This window comes from Drosophila subpulchrella, chromosome 3L (assembly GCF_014743375.2).
Source record: "Drosophila subpulchrella strain 33 F10 #4 breed RU33 chromosome 3L, RU_Dsub_v1.1 Primary Assembly, whole genome shotgun sequence".
In the NCBI taxonomy this organism is placed as follows: Eukaryota; Metazoa; Arthropoda; class Insecta; order Diptera; family Drosophilidae; genus Drosophila; species Drosophila subpulchrella.
Genome location: NC_050612.1, coordinates 26,391,930 through 26,404,345, shown reverse-complemented (window position 1 = coordinate 26,404,345; position 12,416 = coordinate 26,391,930). Strand labels below are relative to the sequence as shown.

Here is a 12,416-nt window from a genome sequence, read left to right as displayed (position 1 = left end):
CCTCTTTTTTGTCCAGCTACATGCAGCTAATGCAATCTTGACAAGCGTTGTCCTGGACAACCGAAAATGAGGCTTGACACTTTTGATTTGGTTTTACTGGCCCACTCGACTATCATCCAACCCCCCCGACTTCCCAGAACCCCCCGTGGCACTACCATTTTCCATTTACCATCCGAAAAACCAAAGCAGAAATTTCACCCTGTCCAACTTGACTCATGCCGCATTTTTGATTTGTCGGACCTCGGACGTTGTTTGTTGAGCCTATATGATGGGCATAAATTCGGGAGGAAAAGCTGGAAAGGGGGGATAACTGACGGAACTGAGACAATGCCAGAGGGCGACTTTTTGATGGTCAAAAACGGGTTCAGAGTTTTAAGAGGACAACACGGCACTGGCTTTCAGAAAAAATAACATGGGATGCAGTTAAGCTGGCCGGATTTGGCTTTAAAATAGTTGCCTTACTTTTGATATCTTTATGTAGAGTCTTTAGTTCTCTAAATAACTCGGAAAAATAAACAAAAGATATTTAAACTTGTCTTGAAAAAAGGTATCCTAAAGCCAAAAAATGTAGATCAAAGTAAATAGTTTCTAAGGGTTTCTATAACTCGTTTTGCTTCCTAAATTTATTTTTTAATAAAATATATGTTAATTTATTTTGAAATTTTCAAATTCATATGGGCAAATCCGCTAATACAGTGAAACCATAGCATATTTAATTTGTTTTGTTGAAGAGATTTCCCTGAAAAAAAATTTACTTTTTTTTCATTTTTAGCCATATGATTTGTTGGCACTTTTTCTACCAAATCTCTTTATTGCAATCTAATAAGAAGATCAAAATCCAAAGAGGGCAAAAAAATGGTCAATAAACTGTTAAAAAAAAGAGAATGGAAAAATCATACGTTTGCGACCGGTCCTTAATTCAATAAAATAAAAACAAATAGATATATTTCCTTGCGAATAGACTCAATAGAAAGCTACATGAATCCATTTTGAAAGTAAAGTTATTGCTTTAGAATATTCCGTCCCAATTCGCAGATTTTTGCATTTTACTAGATTAAGCCGAAGTCGACTTCCATTTTGCGTTCGTTTGCGACCGCATGTTTTTTGCCAATATTATGAAAATGATAGCTCAATAAACCCCATCATTTACACTAAGCAAAGAGCTAACAAAATGCTATAGAATAGCAAAAAACAAAATTCAGAAAACATTTTTTTTCTTTTTTTATTTGCACTAAATGCGTACGAACGTACGTTCGCGACCCCCGGAAATGCCCATATATTAGTTCCTAGGTTTAACTATTATTTTAAAATCTATAAAAAACAATACATATTTATTTCCAAAAAGCTGTTAATTTAAAAATGTCCCAACATTTCGATACACTTATCGATAACAGAATGTTAGGCAACAGAGCAGAAGTGCAGCCTCGCAACAGCAACGCAATTGTGAGCCAAGCACTAACGCAAGAGCGACGAAAAGAGTACGCGGCTAAAAAAACGGTTATACGGTTGACACTTTCGTTTGCTTTTATTTCTACGCTTCTTGACTCTTACTTTTACTAACAGCGCCCAAAAAATTGCGCATACGCCTAGCTTGGATTCAAAAATGTCAAGCTGAAACGCCAGAGGGCGCCTGCTGAGCAAGACAGAGCAATTGTGAGCAATCCACTAACGCGAGGGCGGGGAAAAGAGTGCTCTGGCCCCACTGTTCGGGGGAGCTGTTCGAAAGCGCCAAGTTCCGTGCGAGAGAGGCAGACATTTACGCAGTTTCCGAAAAAACGGTTATCGCAGTTGCGTTCTCTCGCTCTTCGCAACAAGTCGTGGGTGTCGGACTAGCGGTAAATCGCATTTCCCAGTGGAAACTCGGCACGCTTGAAAGTGAAAACAAAACGCACACACGCATCGAGTAATTACAAAGTAGCCAAAAGCGGTACGAAACAAAAATCAAAATAACAGCGAGTGCGGGGGAGGGGTAGGGGTAACTCGGAAAGGAGAAAAACTCGTGTTTATTTTTGAAACGCGAAAAGTGCAGTGTCGAAATCAGCCAAAAGCGAAGCAAACGAGAAAAACGCGCAGAGATAAATGAAATGAAAAGTTAAAAATAAATATATATGCCATGCGGCTGGGAGAAGGAGAAAGAAGAAGAAAATCAGCGAGGGACGTGATTTCTCTTTCTCGCCTTCGCCTCGCCCCCTCTCTTTCCGCCCGCAGCATCCCACAAAAAAGCAAAAAAAAAAAAAATATAAATAAAAAGCAACAAAATACAAAATTCATTCACAGCGCACATGTTTTTGTGGCCATTGCTGTGTTGTTGCCTTTGCCGCCTCCGTTTCGCCCGCTCGTTTATCCTGCCATCCTTTTTGGCCGCTCTCCCAAGATTCTGATTCGATTTTTCCCACTCATCTGGCGTTTTCGCTCTCTCATGCGGACAGCATCTGCATCTCTCGTTCTCTCCTCTTTCCTCTCTCTCAGCTGCTGCTTTGTTTGTCCGCTTTTCGCGAAAATATATTATAAAATTGTAATAAAATCGGTAATAAAGTCGGAAATAAACGCAACAGAACCAGAACCATATGATGAATTTCGTTTCATAAGTCAAAGCGCACGGAATAACAGGGAAAAGTGCAGACGCGCGAAAAAAGTATCTCAGGGATGCGTAGTAACGCAGACAATCAAAGGCCTTTGTGTGTGATCAAAAATCGAAAAACAGACCTCAGAGATACAGTCGATGCTCTTTAAAGTGGACTATTTGAATACCATTCTTATGGCAAAGCAGACAGTGAACACACAGAAAGAGCATTTGCTGAAAGTAAATCTCTATCCTTAAAAAAAGTAGCCTCATTTATTGTATAAACATAAAGTAAACGCCCTTCAAACTGAACTGTTTCAATTCAATGATTTATTTGCCGATAAGCATTGTCAAAATAATGATTTCCCTTATCAAGAAACGATAAGCAGTAAATGTTTGTCTAAAATTTCTTATTGTATTTGCCAAACCAACATCATAATAAATACAAATTGTGTTTTTAATATTTAAGATCTTGAAATTACCTATGTATAATGATTTAAAAGAGAGGTTTCAAGGAATAAATATTTGGGTTCTATAAGTTTATTGCAAACATATTCTTTAATAAAAGCCGCCAGATTAAAAACGAGAATAAAGTAACGCTAAAAACCCAAGAATAAACTAAATTTTTAAAAATTATGTAAATTTGAGGACCTTTAAACAATAAGAAAATATTACAAATCCTAAAAACGGATATCGAAATAATAGTTTTTACTGTAATTGTCTGCTTTTTGCCGCCCCCTCTTCGTTTTCCCTTGCTCGCCTCTTTCGCATCATCTCTTTTGTCTCCGCGTTTGCGCCGTCTTTTTTGCGCATTCCCCTTTGGCTTGCTGTTTCGGTTCTGTTTTCTTTTCGAAAAATTAAAACATCCAGGGAGTTTTCAGTTCAGTTTTCCAGGAGGCCGAAAAAGCCACCCCTATAAAAACAACTAAACAAGAATTTTTACTTTATATCGCCACTTCGTCCCCTCTCTTTCGCTCCGACGCGCCCCGTCTCGCTCGCTCGCACGTGCGACATTGAAAAATATAATAGTTTTGCGTGTGCGGAGAAATAATTTCCCATAAAGTGCTAAAGCGTGTTTTTTAAAATCTTTATTTTTATTTCATTCCTGACTTGCTTACTTTGTAGTCAAAGTCAAAGTGTATCCATAATAAAAAAGAAGGAGAAACAAATTTGTGCCAAAAAAAACAAAGAATATAATCAAAATAAATCAAATAGAATTTGGAAAACAAATGTTATATTCGCAAAACAGAGAATAAGTGAATAAATAAATAGTGAACTACCCTTGTTGTTGGCCAACCCCCAGCAAATACACGCAGAGAAATAGTCGAGTGGAAAATAAGCAGAAACCAGAGAGGAGTTAACATCATTTGCGACGCCACTGTGAACATAAAAAGCCGTCAAACTGTGGGGCTCAGGGGCATTTTTTCTTCCTCCGCAAGGAATGTATTATCCGGTAAGCACAGACAAGACACTCGGCAAACCCCAGTGAAAACAAACATTGCCAAACATCGCGAATCGTAAATATCGCAGGCTAGCAACAATAAAAAGCAAACTCGGCTCTATTACGCTGTTTGTTTGCCGTCTGAAGTTGCGTTTTGCAGAAGCGTTTGGCTAACAACAAAGGTCACTCGATAGGATTTTAAGATTTTAAAATATTTACCCATTAAACATTACTTAAGTATAACCTTTAACCTTTTGTTAATATTCAATTTGTATTTTTAAATCTTTTGATTAAGGCCTGGGGTCTTGTACTTAAACTATTTTAAGCTTTGCTTTAAAGATCCCCCCAAAAATATGGGTAATTTCCTAAAATTATATATATTTATATTCGTATTCGTAATATTATTAATTCTAAAAATATGATTTCCTCTTTTATTCATCGTTTTGCTAACAACAGTGGTCACTCGATAGGATTTTGGGATTCTAAAATATTTACCCGTTAAATATTACTTTAGTTTAACCATTAACCTTTTGTTACTACTCGATTTTTATTTTTTAATCTTTTGATATAAAACTGGGGTCTTACATTTAAACTATTTAAAGCTTTGCTTAAAAGGTCTCCCAAAATGTATGGGTAATTTCTTTAAATTATATATATTTATATTCGTACTCATTTATAAAAATATGGTTCAACACTTTATCATCGTTTTGCTAAAAACAGTGGATCTAAGGATTTTAAAACAATCATTCATAAAAACATTACTTTAAAATAACCATTAACCCTTTGTTATTGTTCAATTTTTATTTTTTAAACTATTGATTAAAAACTGTGGTCTAATATTTAAACTATTTGAAGCTGTGCTTTAAAGATCTTCCCAAAATGTATGCGTAATTTCTTAAAATTTTATATATGTATGTTTATATTCTTACTCAATTCTAAAAATATGATTTCATCTTTTTTCCGCAGAATACATTTTTGTTATATTTTAGTATTTATACAACTCGTTTTCTAAGTTAATACAAGCAAAATGATTTTTTGCCAAAAATGAATCATTCCTTTCTTAATAAAAATAAGGTCGATAGATATTTTGTTCTTTTTTTAATGGATTATAAAATTCTTTTTAAAAAAATACTTAAATAAATCAAAAAAACCTATACATAGTTTTTATAATTTTAAGGTGTGCATTCTTCGCTTGTTTTAGAGAAAGTGTAAAAATCGTAAGATGCCTGTCCTAAGCCAATAGTACAATATTTAACCTGCGGCCACTGAATTTTCAGAGCCACTATTTACTTTTTCTTTCATCTCGCAGTCGCAGTGGTCTGTGTATCTTACTCTCGATTTAAGGCGAATCTTAGCTCGTGCTAAAATCCTTATTAGTCAAACTCTCTGTTTTACACACCTCTCCTACCAGCGTTTTTGTCTCTGTATGTTTACCTATTTGCTTAGACGACAACAAATAATGTCGAATGTTGTAGTCACACGTGTGTTAGACCCCCCCCCAAAAAAAATGTCGAAAAAAACCCCTCTTAGAGCCAAATGTTGACTTTGTCTTCGTTTTCTTTTTTTTATATGCGGGACAATTGTTTGCTGGGGAGAAACGGGGGGTAATTTGATAGCCAAACCAAAAATGCGGGTCGAGTTTGCGGCTTTTTGGATTTCAGATTTCGGATTTTCGCCTCTCTCGACTTCCACTTGACTTTGCTCGTGTTAATGGTTATTTTTCTCATTAAAATCGAATACACAATATATTCTTAATATTATATAATTATTTGGTCCCAATTTATTGCTTGTTCATTTGATACTTTCAATGTGTTAACAAGAATTACTTTTTTTTATTTCTACCTTGTATGTATCTTTAGCAAATTTTCCCACGTCTGCGAATAAGTTTCAATCTTTATTAATTTATTTCATTTGTCTTCTCTTCTCTTTTCTTTGCAGGTACGTTTGATATGCAAATTCAATGGGTAAAAAACTACTCTCATGTCGTATGATTGATAAGGAAGTTGGCCTGGCCTAAACATAGACCAGATTTTGATGAATGGCACGAGAAGCTGCTGTTCTGCTGTTTGTGGTTAACGATGGGGTTTTAATGATGTCAGACCGGTGATTTGACATTGAATTTGTGGCTTATACGTCAGAACGAGTCTTTTTGGGAGTTTGTATTTATGGTTAATTAATGGATATGCCACTTGATTTGGTGGATAGTGGCCTAGTAAAGAAACTATAGATAAAAAAATAGTTAAAGGATTTTTAGGGGATTACAAATACTAAAAAAGGATTTAGTGTTTAAGAATATATTTTTTATAATATATTAGTTTTTATATTATATTTAAAATATTTAAATAACAATTTATTTTTTTTTAACTTTTTTTTTTCGTATTTGCTTTTTTCTTTGGTCAAGCAACCATATATTCCTCAAAAACTTAGCAATTTATCAATGTCGTCACCGCCCTGATTCGATTTTGATTTCTAGTTTTAGTTTATTTCGCAAATGTCACTCAAATTAATTGCAATTAAAAGTTCGCCTAGCTGTCAGCAGTAGTTGTAGCTAAAATTCGAAACGTTTCGCACATGCGAATTTAATACCCCACGTACAGATCAAGAGAGAGGAAAATATTTTAGTCGAAAAAAAGCAAAAAAATAAAACTGAAATTGCGTCGCATTAAGTGAAACCTTCCTGGCCTGGTCCAGCGATTTTTCAATTGAAAAATTGCACATAAATTGCATAAAACTGTTATACGTCGACAGCGGCTGGCATAAATTGTATTTCAGATGTGGTTTTTATGGGGAGGCGGGGTTTTTTTTCGGTAGGCAGAGAGATCAGAGGAAGTCCATTGTGCGTGCGCACTTAACCGCAAAGTTTTGGTCAAGATATTGTATTTTAACCCATACATATTAAGCCATTTACACAGTGGATTTTGAAATTGCAAAAACTTTTATGATGGGCTCTTTAAAAAAATGACATACGAAGGTTTATGAACTGGGAATAAATTTATAATTAATAAAAGCCAAAATCATCTTCCTGCCTTAAGCCATATTTTTGATTATCTCATTTTTGGTAGTTAAACGGCCTCTTAAATCAACCCAAGATCATGAAACGCACTGTATCTAAGCAGATAGCTCTCTTTATATTTCTCTGAGTCTTTATGCCTGCTATTAATTATGTTTATTTTGTGTTTATAGCGCTTTGAAGGTTGTTTGGCATCTCAAATGATTTTCATGTACAAAATGACTTTCTCTCAATTAGTCTCACAATTTATGTAGGCATGTGTCGGACAATTTCTTAAGTAGATTTCCATTTTTTCCATTACCCAGAGTGGTCATCAATCCCCCGACTGATTGGATAGGTTCTTGTCATATTTCAATTTCTCATTTTTCCCCCCTTGATTGATGGTGCTTTATAATTTTCCAGGGGTAGAAGAAAAAAAAGAGGGAACAATTTTTTAAGATAGGCAAAGTAATGCGGACTACCCGCATCTAAATGAGTCCATTTCCATTTCCAGGGCAAATGATATGACAATTTATTTCAATTAAAGTTGATTTAAAAAATTGTCATTCTCCGCCTACGGCTGTTGCCATCTCATTCTATTCCCCATCGCCTTGATAAAACCGGCGATAGAAAGCCTTATTTAAATTCCTAAGCCAATCCCAAATAAGCAATTGCTGAAATTATATAAAATGTAGGTTACCTCTTACTTTCAAATTGTTTGCTGATAAAGTATCCACAATTAGGATCGTAAAAAGTATAAATAAAGATTTTTCAAGATAAGGTCCCTTTTGCGTAATACATTAGGAATGCAAATTGCATATAAATTGCCAATTAACTTGGGACTTTTCGTATATAATTTAGGTATTTTTAACGTAGCTTAATTATCTCATAGGTGCCTTTAATCCGGGTGCGTTAATTGTTAAAATGCTCTTAAAAATGCATGTACCAGTTTTGCACATTCCAAAATGCCTCCAATGAATTTAGCAAACGGGTAAATTGAATATTTTAAATTAACACAATGCAAATTTGCTGTAACTGACAAGTTCACAGCTCGAGATGAAAGAGCCAAAGATAAACAAACGCCAACAATAAACCTGCGGCAATGTGAATGACCGAAACTTTGTTTTTTATTTTTCCCTCTCTTTTTTTTCCCCTCTGCGCTGAGTGAAACGTTTAAGCCAAGTTTCATGCAAATTATTCGGTTCAACGAATGTGGAGCTTGGAGGGGGGTGGCTAAAAAAGCGGGGGCCAAAAGCTAATCGCAGGTGTCAGTCACACGAATCCCAGGTATATCTCCCCTCGTTTTTCTGCCCCCAGCAATTAGCAAGATCGTCGCACGCCCGATTTTTTTGTTGTTTTTTAAATTTTTTGTATTATGAGTCAGCAGCTAGCGGACAAAACTTGGTCAAAAGTGTAACAGGTTTTCACGTTTGTCATTGTAGTGCAGTCGCCAAAGTAACGGTATCTGTAGCAGTCAGACGTCAGACAGATCGAGGGGGTCTATAAGGCATTATCTTAGTTATTGGAGCGGTTTCATAATAATATTCGTTTCGCTTGAGTGGGCAGCTCAAGATCGTAAGCCTATTTGATACTAATTTAATTATAGTAGTTGTGGAAAATGTTGAATCAAGTGTGTAACCTTAATATAAATGAAAATGGAGAATTATTTCATAATTTTAGTAGATTTTTACTTATAAAGACATAAATATACCAAATCTTTCTGTTTTATAAGGAATGCAAGGTTAATACTTGTCAAATGTATTATTTCTAAACTGAAAACGTGTTTTTATTTAGTAAATATATTCAAAATTTAAAAGGATTTGTTTTAGAATTAGAATTAAAAACTTTTTTTAAAGTATTTACAAAGACAATCAATATACCAAATTTCTCAGTTTTTTAAAGTAGTAGTACAAATTTTAAACTAATTATAAGTAATATTTCAAAAATAAAGAAAACATAAAGTACTATTTATAAGATATGTTTTTTTTTGATTTAAGAACCCCATTTATCGAGCCTCTAAGTAAAAAAGATTCTCAAAATACAAAAAAGAAATGGTTTACAAGAGGGAATTCATCCTAGGAATTATTAGTGCATGATGTAGTATTAATCTCGAAGGTATTTTAAAAGTACAAAAAAGAAAGGTTTTCAGGAAAGCAATAAATCCTAGGCAGTGCTAGTTAGCCTTTTTTATAACACTCCCTAATTTGCTGCAATTTTCACAGCGCAGCCTGTTATGAGTAATTAGCCGTGCTCTTTTTACTTGATTTTTATGGGTTCGTGAATGGTTTTCACTCCATTTCCCGGCTCCATTCAACTGCCATTCGTTTTCATTCATTAGCAGCAAGTGCAGTGCATCAGTTCTGCTTCTTCGTCACACTCTTTCTCGCTCATGCCGTCTCTTTCGCCGGCCGTCTGCCCGTCTCTTTCTATCTCTATCGCTATCTGGCTATTTGTTACGCCCCCACGTGCTTTTTGAACGCTTTTGATCACACTGACACAGTCGACAAATTTTTATTGCCGCCTCGAGTCGATCTCGGGCTTTTGTTTTGCTTTTTTTATTTATTGCGGCCGGCTTTTGTTTTTATTTTTATTTATCTTGCGCTCTTCGCTCTCTCATATTCGTTAATAAAACATTTTTTTTATAGAATTTTATCACGCTTTGTTGTTTCTATTTTGCGGTGGTCACTGTTGGGCTACTAAATTTACATTTTATTTGCATGTCATAAACGAGATTTTATTGTAGGCATGTCGTTCGTGCATATACAATTTTTTGTTGACTTTATTTTTATAGACAAAATATTTTGCTATTGAGTAATCGTGAAATATGTATGTCTACAAAGTCAAGTCAAGAACAGTGCGTTTCGGTAGGAAAAGATATTGGAAATTTTAAAATTATGAAATGAACACTAATATTTTTTTTACTTTATATAAGTTGCACATTTATATGAAGAAATATTATTTTTCTCTATGGAAATATATATATTTTTTAAAATTTACGCCTTCGTTACGCACTGCATGCATTTCAGTTACTGCTCACTTGACTTAGCATTGAGCAAGGTTTTTTAGTTTATTTTTAGGGTTGGTCAATAAATAAAAAGTGGGCAAACAACTTTTGAATGGTTTTAAACAAATAATTGTTGTACTACAAGTTTGTCAAACTTTGAAGTGGATAGACAGACCTCAACTAAATTGATATGAAAAAGGGGTTTGGTTAAGTTTAACAAGAACTTATAACTAGGAAAAATAGCTTGATACAACATAAACATTTTAAATTGCCCACTTTAGAGACTTTATTTACATTAAAATTTTATGAGACAAATCAAAGTGCATAAATTAAAATCAAAATGCATCTTTCTAAGAGGTTTTTAATTAATTCTTCTGATTCATAGCCTTTCTTAAATACTAACCATGACATCCATTAAATCGCTTCGCCGTCTCACTTGAATCATTATACAACCGGAAATATCGAGAGACATGCAGTCTGACACTATTTATAGAATGCTGCTTTAACTCTGATAAATATCTTTGTAAATATCTTGCATAATTGAAAAGTATGCATAATTTATGCAAATACAATTAATCAACGATTAATGGAGTTTCATCCCCAGCACATTTTTTACCTTTTGTAATTACTAACAACAATGTATCGCTTGCATATTTACACGATTTTTTGCCATAAATTTGCGCTTTGAAAAAAATGCCAAAAGCGCGTTTGAAAGCCCGCGCAAATCACTTTAACGATTCAAGAATGTAACTTTTTATTTTTGCCCCTTTTCTTTATTGCTGTGGTGCTTCGATGTTCCTTGCAGCGCTTATATATATACGATTTTACATTTTTCCTTAATGGCGTCTCGAGGTTTTCGCCTTTTCGATAAATTTAATTTATTAGCTAGCTGAAAAGTGCAAATTTGCTAGTCGTTGCCACCCGTTTGGTGGAAAACTGTGCTCACTTTGCCTTAACTGCTGCCAATTAACATAAACCGACAGCACCGGCAACAACAAGGTGAACAAGTCAGGTTGCAATGCAAAAGATAAATGGAAGATGCGCTCTGGGTTTCTATCTGAATGGAAGGGAGGGGTATACATATATAGTATTGTACGTCGTCTGGCGCCATTGTTTCGATTGTCTTGACCATATAAACGAGTTGCTGACATCATCAGCGGCTAGTAAACCTGGCCAACTTGTGACCTTTACAGCCAGTGACCTTGATGGCACCACCTCCATCACCCTTTTTATGGCCTCTTAATTATTCGCCGTGGCAAATCGAACCTGCAATTGCAATGACCCAGAACCTGAAAAGACTGGGTGCATCAATAACATTTTTATTAAAAATATCTGATTTTAGGAGTGTGTTTATGGTGGTAATAAAGATCAGCAAACTTCAGTTTAATTGTAGATTGCAATGGTAATAAAGATCAGAGAATTTATTGTTAATTAAAGAGTCGGTTTAGTAATTTACTTCAAGTTATTAACTCAAGATAGCCTTAAACGATAAAATGACTTACAAATAATGCAAAGAAAAATGTACTAAAAATTTAAAGTTCCTAAATAAAACTTTTTAAACGTTGCGGAAAACCATTTTATATAGATCCGAATGTAATATTTCATTACTGAAAAAGGATAATCAAGTTGTAAACTATACATTTTTTCTGGTTTTAATTCCATCGATTTCTTACGAAGTATTTTCCATTCGCATTGCATTGAGGATATTATTACATGTTTACCAAATATCGATCGAATTTTCCCACTCACAATTAATTGTTTTCCATTTACATTGAAGCTTAAATATTTTATTTATTCTTTTTCATTTGACTTTTAATGTCCATCTGTTTTGTTTACTTAATTTATTTTGATTTTATATGTGTGTGTGTTTATTAAAGTTGAAGTCTTTACAAAGGCGGCCTTCAACTTCAGCACGATTTTGTCATCAATTTTCATTTATTAAAAATGTAAAAAATTGTGTTCCCATATGTGGGCATATTAAATTGCAATTAACACGGCTATTATAATGAAAATCTAAGGGGATTAGTAATGGGCTAAAAAGGTTAATGCACAGCTGCAGTCGGAGTTCAAAGACATTAGGAACTCACTTAGTTGTTTATACGTTTTTTTCTTTTTTTCTGAAAGAGCTCAGTAAATGTGGCAGCTACCTATTGGCGTTTATTTTTATTTTAGGGATAGACATCTCAATTTCCCATATATTTTCTTTCATTTATCCCTCTGATTAACACACACACTCGACTAAATCTCATTTCGAACACTTCTAAATGGAAACCCAATCTTTAGCCTTTTCGGTCTATTTTTCTTGCCCTTTTTGCTAATTCCCATTGATTGCAGATACACAGAGAAAAATGTAGAGAGTATAAGAAATTATTGTTAGAAGCTTGGCAGGGATTAAAACAAAATCTTTTATAAGTATAAA

At 34.4% G+C, this 12,416-nt stretch overlaps 1 protein-coding gene across 34 annotated transcripts in view; it reads left to right on the top strand.

The window, feature by feature from the left end:
- The window catches only part of LOC119553672 (sex determination protein fox-1), a 126,217-nt gene that overhangs the window by 41,187 nt on the left and 72,614 nt on the right, over window positions 1-12,416 (top strand). Inside the window, exons 1-2 of one of the 34 annotated variants that reach the window (XM_037864192.1) lie at window positions 1,716-1,835; window positions 3,689-4,016. The exons of 30 other annotated variants lie outside the window; for them this stretch is intronic. In XM_037864192.1, the coding sequence (XP_037720120.1) occupies window positions 4,005-4,016 (12 nt within the window). In that variant the 5' untranslated portion in view covers window positions 1,716-1,835; window positions 3,689-4,004. Of the gene's footprint in view, window positions 1-1,715; window positions 1,928-3,688; window positions 4,017-12,416 lie in introns of those variants that run through there. 3 more of the 34 variants (XM_037864190.1, XM_037864189.1, XM_037864209.1) reach the window with 3 other exon arrangements.